The sequence below is a fragment of the Manis javanica genome, chromosome 1 (genome assembly GCF_040802235.1).
Source record: "Manis javanica isolate MJ-LG chromosome 1, MJ_LKY, whole genome shotgun sequence".
Classification (NCBI taxonomy): domain Eukaryota; kingdom Metazoa; phylum Chordata; class Mammalia; order Pholidota; family Manidae; genus Manis; species Manis javanica.
In genome coordinates, this window is record NC_133156.1 from 62996642 (window position 1) to 63017606 (window position 20965).

The 20965-nt window shown below is 39.9% G+C and overlaps 1 protein-coding gene across 4 annotated transcripts in view; it reads right to left on the bottom strand.

The window, feature by feature from the left end:
- Positions 1 to 1356: 1356 nt before the first annotated feature.
- Positions 1357 to 20965, bottom strand: part of MAN2A1 (mannosidase alpha class 2A member 1) — a 184798-nt gene continuing 165189 nt past the window's right edge. For all 4 annotated transcript variants that reach the window (XM_037011917.2, XM_037011918.2, XM_073233104.1 and 1 more), the window contains exons 20-22: positions 13672 to 13866; positions 5765 to 5875; positions 1357 to 4154 (exon numbers count right to left, since the gene is read on the bottom strand). In XM_037011917.2, the coding sequence (XP_036867812.1) occupies positions 4002 to 4154; positions 5765 to 5875; positions 13672 to 13866 (459 nt within the window). In that variant the 3' untranslated portion in view covers positions 1357 to 4001. The remainder of the gene's footprint in view (positions 4155 to 5764; positions 5876 to 13671; positions 13867 to 20965) is intronic.

Below are 20965 nucleotides of genomic sequence, written 5' to 3' on the forward strand. Positions count from 1 at the left end.
TAGTATTCAAAGTATCTTAGTATTCAACTCCCTTTTCTCTGGTTATAGAATCCCATTTTCTATGGAGGATCTGGGGGAGAACTATTTCTCTCCTATTTTGTTCACAATTCATTCGAACCTAACTCTATCCCTGGCCACAGTCATTAGCAGGAGTCAAACAACAGCCAGTGATGTCATTCCCAGGACATTCACTGAAAAATTAGGTGGAAGTGCTTTATGTCCACTGGGTGACTAGGTTGGCTAGATGCAAGTCTTGTCTGCTGGTAACCATCTTGCCATCAAATGTGCAGTCTTTGCCTGAGCATAAGAATAATTCAGAGGAAGGCAAATCCAGGAGCTAGATGACAGCATCTCATACTTGGCTATAGCTGTATTTGAAGTGCTATCCACCCTTGAACGTTATTACTGGGGACAATAAGTTCACTATTTCTTCTTAGCAGATGTATACTGGAGTCTTGTCCATTGCCTCTCTTCAGGCACCTGCCTGTTTTGATACATGGTTTACATGGCCCTTGGCAGTCCCCCTCCAACTCCCCTTGGATCCACCCTTTCAACCATTTAGTCACTGTCACCCCTGGTTGGTTTCATATCACAGGTTTGTAGGAGGCATGTGAATATGCCCACTTACGTTAATTTTTCTTTACCAGTTTTAATATTCAAATTATTCTGATATGCTGATAATCAAATATGGGGCCAATCTTCATTATCTGTTGAACTTTTTATTAATATTTTATTATTTCACTAGGTTTCTACAGTTTGGCATAGACATATTATAAATTGATTTATCACTTTAGTGCATGTTATCCTTTACTGCAAACAAATTCAAACTTCCTAGTTACCATGTTTGTATGGTTAACCCATATGTACCTCTGGGGTATTTGCCCTTCACCCTCCACTACCTCCTGGCTTTGAAGGAAAGCCCCAGAGCCACTGAGCCGTGTGCCAACCGAGTGCCTCCAGACCCCTCTTGCAGTCCACCTCGCCTTCTGTGTCAGCTTACTTTGCTTCAGATCTGGGCTTACTCTCCTCCTCATCTTTGTCCTGGAATATATGGAATAGGACCATAATCTGCCCCTCCTAATCAGCTCAGCAGGCCCTAAATGCACCATGCTGCTGGGAGGGGGGGTGTCCCTAGACTCCAACTTCAAAGGTGACCCCAAACTCAGAAGAGAAACTCATCACCACCCTTGTCTGCAACTAACACTGTTTCCTAACTAGAATTGGGCTGAGGGAGTGATTAATTCATGAAGGCACAAAGAAAAGACCCTCACTGCTCCACCACACCCTTCAAAATGTTTTCATGTATCTTGTTTACAAAATAGAATTTAAGAACTACTCTAGAGGACCATGCACATATAAGATTTATCTTTTATTAGAGATCTTATATTACATATTCCCAAAAAGATATAAAATCTTCCAAGAGAAAAATATCAAATCCTATTTGATTCCAAGGTAAGCAACATAATCAAAAAGAAAGCAGAGATTTTCTTACAGACAAAGGAATGTGAAAACATTTCGGTACAAGTACAACAAAGACACAGAGGGTAATTACAATGTTTTACAACACATTTTACAACATTTCATTTTAATCAGTATTTGTAGAAAACAAGGATGCTGAGTTCTCAAACACTGCAGTTACAACCTCAAATTAAAATTAAAAAAAAAAAAGAGAAAGTAATGAACTAGTTGGTCAACTAAACATCTGCCATAATAAATGGAATAAAACCTAAGCATACAAATACACCACTGAGACCACAACTGAAGCATACAGTTTGTAGCATGTGCCGGAGACACTAAATTATTTAATCAGCTCTTGACCACAACCTAAAGCAAAAGCATTCTCTCTTCGTTTCCCTGATGATTTATTCTAAAAATAAAAAGCAGAAACTTGCTGGTTAAAGAGAATTTCTGCTTTATCTGTGAACAGCTGGTGGCCACACACAATGAATGAAGACCCCGACTGACACAGGACAGATCCATTTCCAACAACCAGAAGTGGCAAAACCACTGTTATTGCATCAAGATTTTTCATTTCAATTGATCAGAATATCCAGAATGATCAAGCATATCCACTTAACCACAGAACACAGTGACCTCCCGTAGGAAGGTTTTACATTGAGATGCAATGAAAATACTGATCTTATTCCTGGAATTTGCTTCTGGTGACCCTAACATCTGCAGATGTCCACAAAAAAGAAGTGTGTTTTTTTCCTTTTTCAGTTGTTTATCCCCCTGAAATGAGGAAGGAAACTTACAGTACATGTTTATTGCATGAAATTATTCCCTTGTAATATCTTTAGCAACACTGGTATTGTTTCCTTAATTATTAAAGGCGAAAGAAGTTTATGAATTTAACATAACAATCTTAGGAGCTGTACCTTGATAAAAAAATCCAGATGATAATCAGACTACACAGTGGAAGAGAAATTAGATTTTAATTCCTTTATACAGAGGTTGGAATGACAGGTGCTAAATGGAAGTTTGAAGTTAGATAATACTAAATCTATTCGTTAACACAAAAGAGAACTTTCAAAGGTGTACATACTCAAAGAATCTTTTCTAGGTTCAAACTAAATATAGCTAGTTCTAAATGTTGCTAATGTTGCTTTTGTTTTAATGTCAAGTTAACAATGATCCCAAATAAATTTTATCCAGAGTATGATAATGGCACATGGGCTTAGAACTTCACTTTGAGGTTAACACAGAAAAATCTGGAATTCAACTGAACACACACATTCTTTAGTACAATAAATCATGATGAGCTTCTTACAAGTGGGCTCAAGACAGGCTCTACTTTAAAGCATTCTCTCTTCAGCATGGTTAAGTCCTGTGAAATGGAAACACTATGTGGATTCTGCACATTACAGAATCTTTGCTTCAAAATGCAGTCTTTCTGGCAGCAGCATATTTTAATTATCAGTATTTTTCTTCCTTGTTTTGTTTTATGACATCTCAGTACATTCAAATAGTCAAAATGTTTAGAGTTAACATCACCACAAGTTTCATGAAAGAGATCAGAATGTGGCCAGCATTGTCAGGCAAAAATTATACAATTTATGTGTCATAGAAAGTGCCTACCCCCTCCCAATCCCCCTGCAACCTCTCCCTCCCCACACAGTAATATGGACACCGAGATTTAACAAGACTTATAAAAAAATAAGGCACATTCATCTTGATATGGTATTTTTAAAATAGAAAACCCCTTCTCAGAACATCTGTATTTAAATGAGCTGTGTAAAAAGACTCCTTGTGGTACCAAAAATAGGTGATGGTACCTATGGAATTGCTGCTTCCAATAAAATACCTATGGAATTTTAGCAATGATGGAATAAATTGCACCCATCCCACATTGTCAAGTAATGAAAATATGCCTCTTTTTCTACTACTGAATGATTCAAAATCTGGTGTTTCTGGAAATACTTAGAAAGGGTGAGAAGGAGTGGTTAAGTGGTACATTAGAAAAAGGTGTGAAAATTAACTATGTATAGCATAAGGACGGATAGATTGCACTTTTCCACACATTTCAACACACAACATTTTTCTAATATGTATGAATGACTGCAACCATTTTGGCCTTTAGCTACTTACTACCCACTAGCCTTTTATTCTGTTTTGGTAAAAATGCGTACTTTTATAAAACTAACGAAGGATCAAGCAACATGAATATTTATAACAATCTCTTCTCAACCCCCAACAAAGATAGAGTTAGTTATGAGCATTTAACCTGAGATACAATCTGTTGAGAGTTTGTCTTTAGACATTTCTTCTTTTGTTGCATCAATTCATACTGATGGTGGTAGTTCATGAAGGGAACTTAAAAAAAAAAAACTGGTTTATAGCATGGCTTTTTTTTTTTTCTTACTATACTGGTTAAAAAAAAAAAATCACAGATTCATGTTTTCACAGTAGCCAGAAGCGAAAGTAATGTGCTTCTTTATTGCACGTCAAACCAAGAAGTGTATAAAAGCCAATGCTTCCTAATCCAGATTTGAAAGCCAGGTTCACCTCAACTGGATTCGGAATGTGCTGATTTCCATGGGACTCAAGTTGATCTCACTTAAATTTCGGGCGTCTGGAGGTGAATGCAGCAAGGATAATGATGAAGGTATCAGACTTGTAACAGCAAATGTGTTAAAAAGTTTCTGGACCAATATCTAAAAGTAAATGATAAACAATTGCATATTTAGATCAACTCTGAAGAAAGATTAGTGGCACATCTGTATATTCAGTGAAAAATAGTACCAAGAAACAGTGAAAACACCTATGTTTGAGATTCCCTTCTAACAAAAATATGTGGGAAGGGGAGATTAAATATGCCCATGCATATTAGTCAACACAAAATCTATTAGTGTATATCTATCCCTGGAGGAGACACAGGAAACAGGTACTGAGGAGGGGACGATGCACTATGTTCTGCATTCTTTCTCTGCAATGCTTGTGAACTATCCCGTGCAGGGACCACTTCTCCAGTAAAAGAAAGGACATCTATGCACCAACAAGCTTTAAAAATATCCAAATCCTCTTTCAGTCAACACCTTCTTCTAATAGTGGTTTTCTTCCTGTTGTGAAAAAGCTGAGAGGACCACCACAAGGCTGGCTCGCCGTGTCAGCGTGTCCTGTTTATAGCGGAGGAGGCCACTCAGAAAATACTACTCTAATCCTGGCGGGTATCCTAATAAGTCTCCCTGGATCATATAACCCCCTTAAGGCTCAATGCCTTAATGTAAGAGTACAGGTGCTCACAACCAAGTAAACTCAGATCATCAGTAATAAGGAAGAGAACAAGTATAATGAAAATGTAAGAACAGTAGTGCTGTTAGGACCAACTCCATGCAGGTGAGGTAAAAGAAATGTAGAAGCCTATCTAGCTAAGTAGATGTAGGCCCCTATCATATTTTCTTTTCTCTTTAGATCCCATGAACATGCTAACCTGCAGGGTTGAAACCAGATCCCTTGAGCCTGCTCTGCAGTGTCTCTGAGGCTTTGGAGAAGAGGAGGGTCGGCCGAACTGCTCACTGGGACAGACATGACTGAGCGCTAGAACCAGCCCGACTGCCTTCTCTGAACTGCAGCCTGTTCAGAGCGAGAGAAGACTGGGAGTTCGTTTCCTTCCCGGAAGAGGCCTGCAGGTTTGACCATGACCAACTTGAGGAAGGATGAAAAACGGGTAGCCAGCAAGCAGAGGTCAGTCTGAGGATCTGTTTGGCCTGCACATATGCAAATCTGGCTTAATCGGAAAATCTAGATTTGCATTTTTCCCTCGGGAAAACAACTGAGTAGCGCTAAATCCCGCTGGCTTGGGGCTGTGGGTCAATGACTGCATGGGCCACCACTGTCTCACTGCTTCCATTATTATTCCCCCCGACCCAGGCCCCTCTGGGTGTTATAGAACTTGCCTTGGCCCCTGCAGGACTCGGGTCTGCTGTCGGGAAACTAGCTCATCCATGAGCCTGTCTGAGAGAGGAGGGTGGATGAGTGGGAAGGCAGGAAGATGCTCTGTAGGTTGGAAATGGAAGGTCTAGGAATGGATGAGAACACCGTCTTCAAGTGTGCCAATGTTCTGGCTTTGCATATCGATGCCCACATGGACAGGAGGCTCGGGGTGAGCACGTGATTTCTTAAGATGGGGGGATTTGAATTAATTTGCAGCTGAAAGGAGTGAGTGTGAAGAGTCAGTGCAACATTACCTTGTCAGAATTGCTTGCAGAAAGTAAGGATTTCAAAGCACACTAACTCGACAAGCAAAGAAAACCTTCTGGCTCACCTTTCCCTGGGTAGTGGTGCAAAGCAACCCCGTGTCTCTGCTAGAGAAGCGGCAATCAAACCCCCTCCTGTGGAGGATCAAGGCTGCCTCCTCGGAATGTCTGCCGTCCACCTGCAAATGAGCAGAACACAAACAAGCCAGGGAGCCATTAAAGCAAATACTGGCACTACTGCACGATCCACTGTCTGGAAGTCAGCATCCTCAGACTATAAATTCTCATTTTATTTGCCAGTGAAGTCAGGCAAATTTATTCCTCCTCAAGTTCCATGTTCACTACACACATCCACCTGCTACCCATCCCCAACCCCTGAGGCATCAGGTGATATGTTCTAAGGTTCCTTGTTAAGATACCTCATGCCTCAGTTTCCTCCACAGTCCTTGAGGACTTGGGTTTCTTTGGTCCACGTATTACATACTGTTTTATCAAACTTTCTTCAAATAAAGCTTTCCTTCATATTTATTTATTTTTAATATATGCATCAGTTGAATAAAGCATACAGGAACTTAGTCCTTATCTGGTCACTGAATGATGGATCATCCATTTTAAACCTGAAACATGCTTCTTTTTTGAATACTGATTTTTGCTAACTGCATTAACATTTTTAATCATAATGCATTGGTTCATTATTTTTCTATAAGAGACATTTAAGTGGAAATTAGTTATGCTTATCACTTGCTAGGCCAGCCACATTTATTAGCTTGATGTATCATTTAAATTCACATTACAGAAGCTTTTCTTGTGCAAGTAAAAGGAAAAATACTAAACATGGCAAAGTCAGCTACAGGGATCAGCATATACTTTCTTAGAGTAAAATTTTTTGCATCCATGTACATAAGGATGCCATGAATAGTTCAGCTCTTTGAGTATTTGAAATTACAACTATCTTAATCAATTTAACATGTCCTAAAGTGGGAAGATTTTATGGTAACAAGCAAAATAAATTTAAAATCCTTGAAAAATTGAGAAATGGAGTTAGTTAAAGGAGGGTCGAGGAGTTCAGCACTGGCACAGTGATGAAATGATCTTTTTATTCTCTTCTGTGACCATAGATATGAACGTGCCCAAGGTCTTGATCATTCTCACTAGGAGTTAAGACTTTCTGATGTGCTACAAAAACATCCTTCCTGAAGGGCCACCAGCATTCTCACCACTGATTTGATTTTAATGTGCCTCAACAATTTAAAGCTGTCCTCACCTCAAATTCTTGGCTGGAATAACCTATTTCCTGACATTTCTTACTGGTATTTTGCAGTGGTACTGCTAAAATTTTGTTTGCAGGGAGAGAAAAAAAGTCATTTAAGGAATCTTGAATCATCATAGGACCACATGATAAACACAGCAAGCTTAAGTCATATGATAAAGATTTCTAATGAAATTCAATAAATTTCAGTCCCAAATAGCACAAAAAGAGCACAGAAGAAACTCCCTCATTTACTATATACATAAGATCTCTAGAATAACAAAAGGAATAACATGGCTATCACATGCCAACTGTGGAACTTTGCAATAGTCGTTTATTCCTCCCAAGTATCAGTTTTCTCATCTACAAATGGAGCTGAGGCATGTCTGCTTCCTTCAAGAAGTGACAGTGGAGGTCAACCCAAAGAAAACACTACATGAGGTAGCTTAGCTTCTAGGAGAGAAGGTACTTGTGCAGAAGCTGTAGAAATGAGTGATCAGAACCTCGGCTGGGAGTTAGACAGCCTTAGATCTGGATTGTAGCTCAGCAATTTTTAGCAAAACTGGGTTTTCCTTTATCACAAAATAGAGATGAAATGAAATGGAGTAATAAGGACTTAGTCTGATGTCTGGAGCATAGGAAGTCCTCAGTATATGTTAGCTATGAACTTCTTACTCATGAATTTCCATTACTAACATCATAACTTCATAGCTAAGGCATTAGGGAACCTCCAAATTACGTGTCTACAATTCTACATCAAACTCATAAAATCTCAATTCAGATTCACAGATTAGATGTTCTGTTAATGAGACTCTTTTAAAGGTACTTAATCACTATTAACCTAAAGCACTTGGTCATTTTAACGCACTAGATCACCCTTACAAAACCACTTGGTAGCAGGCTTTCCTAAAATTCCCCTGACACATTTGCTCTTGGAATAATGGATATGCAAGGCCTTCAGTGGCCTGAAAGCACCAAAACAAGTGGGGAGGGGAACACCCTTGGAACCCTGCCACTGAATTACAGAACAGACTTAAACAAATGATAACAGAAGTTGATATTAAACTCAAAAATTAATTTTCATTGATGGAAAAAAGCTACACTTTCTCTAAAAGTGTAAGCTGCATTGCTTTTGTTAGGACTAGAACACCAACCAAAATAGCAATCATCTTGTCCAAGTTTTTAAAAATCAAATATTCATGAAAGTATCAATTTTCAAGCAAAAATACCTGAGGCAAAGCAGCAGTTTTTCAGTCTCAAAGTCTGTCTAGTCATTTTATTTCCAAGAAAACTGTTTTTCAAAGTAGGGAAACTGTGAATTTAACTTGAATATGCATGCAGGAAAACAGATACTTTCAAGTTGTCACACTGTATGCTCCAGGAGAGTCAGCAGATTTTGAAAGAACTGTTTTTATATTCATTAATGCATTAGTAATAAATGCCTGGACCTCAGAAAAGAAGGGGAGGGTTTGGGGAAGAAAATTTACAAGTTTTGAAATTCTGCCAAGCACTGTGCTAGGTGAGCTCCAAATAGAGTGTCTTCAAATTATGTGGGCTTCAAATCCAGTTCTGATTACAAATGGAGCAGAATCCCTGCAGGAGAGCTCAGGTGTTCCAAAGTCACACGGAAAATCCATTGCAGAATGCATCTCAGGGGCTAACCAACATGCAGCTTCCAGCCTAAGCAGAGCCTGTGAGGCTTCTCAGGCAGTGGGGTGGAGCATGGGGGAAGATCTGGCCTGCAGAACGAAGCCACGGGGCTTAGAGAGAGCTGGATCTGAGGCCAGTTTGGTTCCACCATGAACCAGTTACATGACTTTGAGTATATCACTTTAACTTATGAAAATTCAGGGAACTAGGTTAGAGCTGTGAAGGGCCCCTTTGAGGACTTGGAGCCAACCACAGTGACAAGAGGAGTAACTGACGCTAATGCTTCGCACCCTGTGCAGAATGCTTTTCATGGATGAACTCATTCCACCTCACAGCCACCTTTGCAACAGTTGAAGGGATACACACATTTGTGTTACTCTATTTAAATGTACAGGAACATCCTTACCACAAAGCATTGTCTCACATACTAAAATAACAATGATCACCAGTGACCCAAAGTTAGCCTTTCATGATCTTTCCCACCAATGGTCAGTGTCCTTCTAAGGGTGTCCTATTACTGCTGAGTAGACAAGAGGAACATAGGCAGTGTATTCCCCAGCATTTACGGCACGATCATTCTGCTTTTGTTTACATGCAAGAGCAGAGTAAGGTCCTGGGTAGGGATCAGTAGTCAGACATGCTAGGTGTGCCTTTGTACCACCATTTACTGACTGTGTGACCTGAGAAAGTTACCCACCATCTCTGGGCCAGCTAGTTTCCTCTTCTATAAGATGGGGGACGAAAACTGCCTGCCTTCACGGTATTATTGTGAGAATTGAGTAAGGCTCATGTAAAGCACTTAGCTTAATGCCTGGCAGGCAGATAGACAATTAGGTATGCTGTCATTGATAATTCCTCAGATTTTCCCAAAAGTATATAAGGAATGCAAGTCAAAGTGACATCATTACTTTCGCAATAAATTTCAACCATGTCCCATTTACAAGGGAAGTGCTGACATTTTCACTTCATTATTGGTCATAATGACAGTTGAGAATCTTTATTTGACAAGTGCTCAGGGCTGACCATGTGCCAGAGTGTCCTAAATGCTTTACAAACATCAGCTCACTTAATTCCCAGGACATCTCTAAGGCGGAGACTGTGACCATTGCCATGGCACCAGTGAGGAAAGTGGGACTCAGAGAATCAAGTGACTTGCTCTAAGTCACGTGGCCTGCAGAGGGGTTGCACTCAACCCCAGGCCGTCTGACTTCAAAATCTGTGCTTTTAACAGCTTCATTCTCCTGGCTTTGCTCTGGCTATGAGCCGGCACTTAGAAATACCTGGTAGGAGGGGAAAGAGGAGGACTACTTTGACATAATATAACAAAAGGCTATAAACTAAAGATCACCATCTGATTTGAGGCTAGAAAAAGGGAGTTTTGAATCAATGGTTCCAGCATAGCTAAAACCATGATTTATCCAAACACATATGAATTCAGAAAGTAAGGCTTAGAAATTGTAATTTCTATCCATTCACAACTTGCCCACCTATCCATCCATCCCATTTTAAACAGGATTAAAGGGCATTCTGAAAATTATATATGCATATGGCAGTCTCCCCTAAGAAAAGGAACAGGTAAATGTTCCTCTGGTGAAGAGGATGAGAACTCAGATGTGAGAGCTGTGCTATTCCTGTCTTATACCCACAGATTAATAACGTGAGGGTCACAAATCAGTAAACTTCTGGGAAGTATAGACAACATTTTGTGTATACACATTTTTTCTGAGGGAGAGAGGAGTCATAACTTTGACCCAATTCTCCAAGATGAGTGTGTCCCCACCCTCCTCAGAGAATGTCTAAAGTGTATGGAGACTAAGGCATGGCTAAACCTGGTGGGAAAATTTCTCCAACCTGCTCAGATTCCTTGAGAATGCCTCACAAAACCCTCACCCTTTAGTGCAGTAAGGCAACTGGAGAGGTTAGCAAATTGCACATTGTGTTACAGTCCAGAGACAAGAAATAACCAGTAGAAATGCATTTTCCAGGGCATTCATTAAAATGTCCAATAGAGTCATTCTGCTTTGATCAAAAAGATAACAGAAAGAAAGGGGAAGGTGAATGGTTGTTCTTAGGTATGTACAACAAAGATTTTTTTCCACAATCTTCACCTTTCCAGAAGCTAAGGAAATTAATAAAGTATCAATCAATTTTTATGAGAAAGGCAAAATTAAGCAAAAACCTTAAACTGCCTCATATAAGAAAAGAAGGAGGTGGTATAAACAAGTGTATAAAGTCTTATTCAATAAATGTGATGTTGTAATGAAATAGTTGAAATGAAATAGTATGTGCAAGAAATAGTTATGCACAAATGAAAATAAATTCCATAGAGAATGAAGAGTTAAATCTAATATATAGAGGTAGATATAGAATACACATATGTAAATAAATTAAATAAAAACATATCAACATAAAAGCAGTGGAAATAATCTGGGGGGAAAAAGTTGAACTACATATCATTGTTTCAAAACATCAAGGCAGAATGGTTCCAGGAAGCTTAGTGGGACAGCTGAGTCCAGGCCCTCCTTGTCCCTGGCATGTCAGCACTGCAGGCTGACCTGTCATTCTAGCCTCCAGAACCCGGACCCATGACTGTCCCTCTCTGAGATTCTCCCCAAATCCCCTCTACCAAGATTCCCTTCTCCCTTAATCAATACCCCTTCCTGAAGCCATGCTTTTCCCATTTAATGAACTTGCATGTGTTCCTGTTCCCCAGTTTCCAAACCCCACTGAAGCTTCTTGTTACTATCTCGGGCTCTTGATAGTACAGGAAAAGAGGTGATACAGAGAAGGCTGACAGCGAGATTCCTAGCCTGGGCAGGGTTTCAAGAGACATTTATTCCCTTCTTCATCTGACTAGATATGTGAAATAGAATTAATTTTTTCCAAAAGCATATGTAAAAGTAGAAAAACAAGGTATGCTTAATGAAAACATAAACTCACCTACCAATATAGAACTCCTGAAAAACTGGACTTTGAGGAACAGATTTAGCAACTCTTAAAAAGTTGAATACTACCCTCTGAGGCCATGTACAGTTCTCAGATTCAGTAGACCTGTATGTGGGTCCCGATTCTGCCATTTTCTGTTGGGTAACCCTTACTTTCCCAATTTGGTAAATTGATATAACTGTAATTTCTAGAATCATGAGCAGACCTTTAAAAAATTACTAATTCCTAGGCTCTCCACCCTCGACCACACAATCAGAATCTCAGAGATGGGGAAATTTGTAAAAGTTTCTATTTTAAAATGTGCCCAGTGTGATCTGATGCAGTGAATTCTGAGTATGGCTGTTGGAAATGCTGAACCACCTCCGTGGGTCAGCACACCTCCAGCCCCACACCTTTCTCACTGTTGCTTGAGCCCATTACCCCTTCCTCCATGAGGAGTCAGAGACATGAGCTGAGCTCTGGAACTGAAGAACCTGCAGACAGTGCCCTGGGCAAGCAGGAGAGCCCTCCAACAAGCTACTGATGGAGGAAAGCAAGTAGAAGAAATGTGCCCTTGTGGTCAAGGTGGTCCTCAGCCCATTTCTCATGCTAATACAGAGGTGATGGTTAGGAAACTGCTAACCATGGATACAGACAACCATAGACTTATGTTCTTACTTGGACCCCAACCTCTATGTTGACATTATTTGAATGGGGAAAAAACAGTGCAATCTCCAAATGAACAACTCATATAGTATGCTGGGGGCTACCAGCACACAAAACCAGGAACACAATCCAAAGTGTTTAGTTCTGATTTCTGGATTTATTCATTGAGTCATTACTGTCTTTCTTTCAGTATAACCATGGAATTACACTTGACACCTTTTAATCAATTACCTACATCAGCTTACTTCAATGATTATTTTTCTATTACCAGAGGTTAGAGGACAGAGAGCAATTCTTTAAAGAAGAGATTTTGAACAGCAGATCAATTCCCTTGGATTACTAAGGTGCTTTTAAACAACTGTTAGAAAATATGTGCTAAGAGTCAAAGACTAACATAGAAACTGGCACCAATTGATATAATAATGCAAAACAGCCCCAAATATTCAGTTCTGATCATGTGCCAGCATGGTAGTTACTGTTAAGCATTAACATCTTGGTATTTATCTTCCTGGTCAAATTGTTAAACTGCTTTCTATTTAGCCCTCTGCTAAAACCCCAGTGTGTACCTGAGATGGCATGTACTGTAAGCACCATCAGGATAACAATGTATATTTACACAGAACTTCTGTTTTCAAAGGGCTTTCCCAGCAATATTTCATTGGTGTCTCACAAGAGACTCAAAGCAGGCATTATCTGACATCAACCCCATTGTTTCTAGGGGAGCTGCATCAACTGTCACTCAGCCACAGGTAGTGGAAGGTGGTCCACCTGTCCAAAGGTGAGAAGAGCAATGCGAAGCCAGCTGGCCAAGTGACTGGAGGCCAGACTGTAGAGGGCCTGAATGCTCAAGGGGCTAAAACAATTTGGTAGGAAATGGATTTTTAATCTAGGGAGTGATTAGATTTATATGACAGGAAGATAGCAGGAAGAATGAAAGGGGCAAAGAACCACAGAAAAGAGGTGGTATTAGAAAAAGTGCCAGTCTTGGATTATAGAGGATAAACCCTACACTCACTGACTTTAGTCAGCTAGAGCTACTTCCAGAAAACCCTTTCAAACAACCTTGGGATGGAGTCACGTAAAAGTGAGGCTAAGACAAGGAACAGTGGTTGCTATGCTCCGCAGAAGCCCTTGTTGATGTCCTCTACCATCTTTGCCTGGAGGTGGCAATCTGAGGCGCAGTGTTTGGTGGTGGTGGTTTTTCCACCTACTGATATGTGACCTCAGACCAGCTTTAGCTTCCCAGTATATAAAGAAATGATCCTTCCTGACCTGCCTACTACACACAACTTTTCTGAGAATAAAATAAATTAGTAAAGGATATGCTGTAAACTACACAGCAATAGTCAATTTAAATGTATAATGATTTTGCCAAAAGGTGAAGTCCTCTTAATCATTCCTCAAAACATAGTAAATCTTACATTAATTTTTTCTTCTCACTCCCTTCTATCAAGTATATTACAAAAAGTAATTTTGGGGATATACCTTTGATTGTATTGTCCTCAGATTAACCAGATGAATGTCACAAGGCAGAGATGACAGTAATGGAGAGAATTCACCCAGCAGCTGAAGGGTGGGTGTGGGGATCTTTTCTGTCATTGAGAAGACTGGATGATTCAAGAAAGAAGAAGTTATGTGGCTAAGGAGGGAAGGATAACTGACTGGCTTCTTTTCTTCTTCCTATCAAGAAAAAAAAAATGCTTAAGAGTTATATTTGCAGTTCTTATGATATTAGTTGAATTGCTTGACAGAATTCAAATAAAAAAGAAATATAAAAATATATAAGTACTTTGGGATATTGTATCTTATAAATAACAGTCTTAGAAAATGCATAGATTAGCAAGTTCAGTTCTAAGCAATCCAAGAAAATGAACAGAGTCCTAAATTAAATATTCATATGTTTAGAAATATCTCTTTTCCATTACTTTAATACTGAAAGTCATGACAACATTTTCCACAAACCTTTCAGGACAAGGTATACATTTTTATGGAAACACTTTCTCAACCTACTACAAAACTCTTAAAGTACAGAGGTTGGGTTGTTCACATATCTTACACATCATCAAATGTTATCTCTTTTCCTTCAAGTTTTCTTGCTCTCCTGGTTTCATTTATACACTTAACTGAAATTAAGTTTTTAAGTTTTATAAATAATTGAGTTGCTTCACTCTAGTTTACTCCAAAAACAGGAACTGTTATGTATGTTATAGAATAGTTATCACACATTTACACTTATTCAGTATAATTAAAAAATATTTTAGTCTTTGCTATGGTGTATAATTATGGACAAGCATATCAGCACGTTCAAACATTAAACAAGTGTACCAGGGCTGGGGATGTACATATGGTAGATGACATACACAGTTAATTAAACCAATGACTACCTAAAACCTTAACCAGTAAGGCCTAAGGGATAAAAGCAGACACAGAAGAGCACTAAGAGAAAATAACTTATGTAGAAAGGTTTTTTTTTTTAAATGTCAGGTGCGTAATACCTTATTTATTTTCTTTTTTTATTAAGGTATCATTGATATAAGATCTTATGGAGATCTCACATGAGCAACATGTGGTTACAACATTTACTCATATTATCAAGTCCCCCCCACCCCATTGCAGTCGCTGTCCATCAGCATAGTAAGAGGCTATAGAGTCACTGTTTGTTTTCCCTCTGCAGTATTGCCTTCCCTGTGATCCCCCTACATTATGTGTGCTGATCATAATGACCCTTAATCCCCATCTCCCTCCCTCCCCACCAACCCTTTCAAACCACTTCCTTTTGGTAACCACTAGTCCCTTCTTGGGATCTGTGATTCTGCTGCTGTTTTGTTCCTTCAGTTTTTGCTTTGTTCTTATACTCCACATATGAGTAAAATCATTTGGTACTTGTCTTTCTCCACCTGGCTTATTTCACTGAGCATAATACCTTCTAGCTCCATCCATGTTGTAGCAAATGGTAGGCTTTGTTTTGTTCTTATGGCTGAATAATATTCCATTGTGTGTACGTACCACATCTTGTTTATCCATTCATCTACTTATGGACACTTAGGTTGTTTCTATATCTTGGCTATTGCAAATAGTGCTGCAATAAACATAGGGGTGCATATGTCTTTAGAATCAGGGATCTTGTTTTCTTTTGGTAAATTCCTAGGAGTGGAATTCTCGGGTCAAATGGTATTTCTATTTTTAATTTTTTGAGGAACCTCCACATTGCTCTCCACAATGGCTGAAGTCATTTACATTCCCACCAACAGTGTAGAAGGGTTCCCCCTTAGTAGGAAGGTCTTTTGATCACCAGCAACATTTGGAGCAAATTTAATTTTGTATCTTATTTTTTAAAATCACTATTTCACTGGCATCTTCTGATTTTCCATCCTTCTTGTAATACAAGACTCAAATAAAAGTGTTTGGCTACTTATCTGTGTGAAAAGGCAGGCTTTAAAAAAGATGCAGAGCTTAAAATTCAGAATGTCAGATTAGCATTGAACAGAGGGTGTTAGCAAAGAGTGACAAGCATCTTGCCAGCACTGAACTGTAGATGTCATTACATTCAGACCACGGAGAAGGAGCAAAAAAAATTTCAAGGCAGCAAGGGGACACTGCAATATTAATATACTCATATAAAGCATTGGGTCTGAAAGAGTTATTAAAAAAGTGTATCCATTCCACATTCTTTTTTAAAGGAAAGATTAAATAAAGCATATATAAAATAATATTTTCCAACAATACTAAAATCTAATGCAACTGTGAATAATATGAATAGAAAAGGAACACTTTCAACAAGACACTTTAAATGCATTCCAAGATCAAAGGACTCCATAGACGGCTGACAAAACCACCTTGGAGGGAAAAAGATAAAAGATTCTAATGGAAAGGAAAACACCGCCTTCTCAGATTCAGGAGGTATTAAGTCCATTCTAGGTCAAGAAACACTGACAAGAAGCTCTCTGGCTTTGTTCTGTGCTCTTGAAGGAGCCTGTGGACCCTCCAGGGAGCAGGTGGCTCCTTCTTGTATTGATACCTTAGAAGCAGCATGTGCCTAGTTACCATTCCCCCAAACCCAAATCAGTTTTCCTGACCCTCAATGCTTCCCTCAAGTTGACTATATGTCAGAATGATTTAGGGAGCTTTAAAAAAATTTAGACCCTGGGTCCTAACCCAAATCTACTGAATCAGAATCTCCAGGGGTGAGGCTCTGGGAAGGTGAAATATAAAGCACCCCCCAGGTGAATCTCACATAGTAAGTCCCACACTGCTCAGTGGACCTATGCTGGGAACCACCACCCAGACATCCTCCCAACCTTCTAGAAGAAACAGAACTCACTTTGGAATTAAAAGTATAAGCCTTACCCTTTAACTTTTAGATTAAAAACCCTTTAGTTTTAGACCTTTTTAAAAAGCAAGATTCAGACTCAAAAACATTTTAATGGGAAGTCTTGTAAAAGGAAACTATGTCATAATGAGACTTCAGAATTTAAGAACGGTACCATTTACTGTCCTAAGCAAGATAAGAAAGAGAGGTTTATAAAAGAGTTGTGGTTCAGCACCATGGGGCACCATGAACAAATAACACTGCTGGAGGCTGGCCAGGCCAGCAGGAAAAGGTCTCATGTAAGGTTCTGTCATTCATACACTTACATTATTATAGCAACTAGGGGCTCAACAAGATATTTAACTATTAAACTATCACTATTTTGATTAATCTCCTAGAAAGGTAATCTTTTAACGATAACACTTATGATAAACCCATCATGTTTGCCATAGGAAATTTTACATGTTTGTTTAAGCTGTACCTGAATTCCTAGTCTTGTAGCAATATTACTATGAACATTATTTGGCTTCTTGTTGGTTGAATATTGGCAAGACTTCAGTACAAGTCTAGCTTTCTCCTTGCACCCTGCATTTAATTAAAAAGTTTCCTGCATATTCTGATCCCAACCATACCAAGTTGAAATCTCCCCTGAGTTCCAGCCTTTATTTCATTAAGTAGGAACTTCTTGCCAGGCTCCTTGGTGCCCTTCATTAAACCTGCTTGAATTAACTGATCCCTAAACATCAAACGTTTCCATTTCATCTACACCAAAACTTGCTAAATTATGCAAGATAGTAAGAAATCATTTTTTAGTCATCTTTGGTATGACCTGACACATGGTGGGAACTTGATAAATGTTTCTTGAACTTAATCTGCTTAATTTCACAAGCAAATGCAATATAAATAAATGAGACAAAAATACTGTAAGGAAGAAGGATGGGATAAAAAAGACAAAGGGAGGAGAAGAGATAATGAATGAAAATATACTGAATTGTAAGATTTAGAGATAAATATCATTTTACACAGAGCTGATGGTCTATAGAGTGGAGGTCTGTGGGCCAAATTTGCCTATATAGATATTTTGGTCAGTCTGCATGGTATTAAAAAGTTGTTTATTTTTCAGCTCTCAAAAAATCCAGGAGATTTTACATTAAAATTGTCAACAGCAAAAACTCTCCAAAACAGGTAACTATTTTTTTTACCCAACACACTGTATATATGTGGTCACCTTGGGCCCCTGCATTCCTACGTGGGAACAATCGCCTGGAACTGAGCTGTGACTCCTGGGTGGGATATGTGTCCTTGTTTTCCCCACGGTCTCTCTGGTCACCTTAAGCATTTGCCCTTAACCTTACCAGCCTCTTTTGAGCCACCACTCTCTTGAGCCCAGTTAGCATCTGAGTTTTTCATTTCATCTCTCCCAACTTCTCTTCCTTACATGTACAGAACTAGTATCCAGGGGTAAAATGACACAACTGGAACCTTGGAACACTTCCAGCCTTTCTGATTCCTTCACTATGCTCCCTTTACTATACTAGTCACCAAAAGAAAGGGGATAAAGAGTAAGAGTCAAAGCCAAAGAGACCATTCCTTTCTATCAGTTTCTTTTGTCCCTTGAGTATCATTTCCATGGAGGATGGTCAACCTTGCCAGCCACAATCTTCCACTGGGCATCTCTACTTCACACAGCAATTATCATTCCAGCCCTATTCTCACTGCAGAACACTCTGGGGAACAGGGCTCACTTCCATTCACCATCTAGGAGTTTCTCATGAGGCTCCGGCAGGCTCAGGGCTTCCCACTCAGATGCCTGCTTGCCCAGTGCGTGTCTCCCACCTCAGCTTCTACCACATACATTTTAGATGTTAGAGTCTGAGTTGAAAATATAAACACTTTCCAGAAAATTTAAGTTATGTAACATTTCTTAGTCAAATGTCTTTTTAATCAATTTCACTAGAAATTAAAATGCATTTTCTCTTCTCTAGTTCGGTTTTTATTTAAAAGAATTACTGATTGGAGCCCAAGAATCTACAGTTGAGCAAAAGAGAAATTTAACCAATATAGAATTATAAAAGCACCAGATCAAATTTAAATCAATTACTATCCAAGGAGTTCTGAATAGGAATAAACAAATTATTTAACATCTAAGTGAAATTTTTATAGATCTGAAATGAAAATTCTTACTGCCACAGTTAACTGAAGTTTAGCAAATTGGTGTCTATATATAGAGAAAAATCATAAAGTCAGAAACATTTTCAGGAGGAGAAAAAGACAGTGGCTGCCAGCACTCAGACAATGATTTTCTTATGCAATTTTAGTCCTAAAACTAAGTTACCTTGTCAGTAATTGATTTAAACCAGGAGTTCCAAGAACTGGTATAAATCTTGACATATAAAATGGACATTAAAATCTTTTTCCTAAAAGATTCTAGATACAAATAATTCTTTGCTTTAATTAGCTGTTGCCATTTCATTCAATCAATTAGTATTTTATTTATAGAATGCCTACCGACAGGCAAGGAGGCCCTGTGGGCCACATGGAGTTAAGTAGGTAAATTCCTGGAATCTAGTAGGGTTAACAGCGCATACCTGTGATGACAAGGCGGTATGCAACAGGTGTGATAAATACAGAGGCACAATGTACCGTCATAGTTAATTCACATTTATGCATTTTGTATTCATTCATACAACATGTATCGGGTGTTTCTTCTGCTAGGAACAATCCTAGAAGCAGGGACAGACAGAGCCCGTGCTCGAAAGGGAGACTGTGATCCAAAGGAGGAGAAAGACGATCAAATGATCACACACATGCATGAAGGAGAGGCACAGTTCTGAACAAGCACTGGAGGAGGTGACTTTACCTGGTCAAGCAGAAGCAGCTGACAAAGTGAGCTCTGATCTGAACTACTACTAAGAGTCCCCTGGGCAAAGAGGTTGAAAATCACGTGTAAAGGTGCCATGGGGGTAGGGTGCATGGGGAGCACTTGGGACCAAAAGCAAACCAGTGGGCCCAGAGCAGAAAGAGTGAGAGTCATGCCAGAGCAGGATCAGGAACAGGCAGGGCTTGGACCAGGAGGGGCCTATAGGCCATGGTAAGGGTTTGGGCTTTTATACTGACAGCAAAGAGAAGACATCAGAGGGCTTAAGCTGGGGACAGTGAGGTCAGATTTGGTTTTGAAATAACAAACACTCTGCTCACTGGGTTAAGAACAAATATGGCAGAAAGAGGATAGCAGAGTGGTTGCATGCAGGTTAGACCCAGGAGACACAGGACTGTAGATCCAGGAAGCAGATGTTAGTTTAGATTAGGGCAGTCAAGGTGAGCAAGTTTACAGATCTGAAATATGTAGGCAATCAGACAGCTAAGCACTGGTGAGTTCTGCTGAGAGAAGAGTGTGTTGAGGGAGAAGGTCCTGGAGAGAAGCCCTCTAGGCATCTGGCACCAGATGGAAGGTGGTAGCAGGCCCAAGTCTGGGAACATGGACAAAGGCCAGGTATGGGGGAAGGGAGATCATGAGAGTGATTCTAGACAAGATGAATCTGATGTGCCCTTAAGAATGCAGAAAGAAATCTCAGGAAGCAACTAGACAGATGGGTCTGGAGTTCAGAGGTGAAAGCAAAGCTTGAGATATACATCTGTGGGTTCCATCCACACACAGGTGGTCACCGAAGCCACAGGAGCAGGAGAGACTGCAGAGGGAGTATAACGAGAAGAGCAGAAGGCCTGGTGCCAAGCCTTGGGGCTCTGATATGACTGTGATGGCTGAAGAGAACTATTAGAGAGAGAGAGAGGAAGAACTGCCCAAGAGGGCAGAGGAAAGCCCTGGCTGGGCGGCACATGAACCAATGACAATGGTCGGTGTCAAATGCTGCTGAAAGATGAAGTAAGACAGCTGAGGCCAAACAGAAAGGAACTGAGTGTGAGAGGAGCTGATGCAATCAGCTCATGCACTCCGGCTCCCTAGGGTCGGGGTGAGGACAGTAGTGCAGGGGAATGGAAATGAGGCTGTTTGCATTTCTAATGTGAGAAGATGAAGAGTATTTAGAGCCAACACAAAGGGTTTCCTAGGGATATGCTGGCTGTGAGGGGCAGGGAGAGAAAGAGGGGACTGACAAGTAGAGGATCCTGGTGTGGGGGACAGGGCTAAATTCCAAGGACAAGTTGAGAGACAGGCCTAACACAAAAGGAAGTAAAGGTCTCTGCTGGACATGTGGGCAGGAAAAAGTGCAGAAGCATCTCTTGGTATCTAGAACAGGGAGCCTGCTGAAAGTGGATGGGAGGTCACAGGCTGAAAAGAGTCGAAAAGATTTAAATGGTCCGTCCGTGCAGGAAGAGGGAGAATGGAGTAAGGAAACAGGCCATGTGGAGGACCACCGGAGGAAGGAAATCAGCAGCTGATGGAGGACTCAGGATAACTTTGCTGCTGCCTGAAGAAGCACATTGTCAGGTTGGTGCCTGTCCAGCTGAACT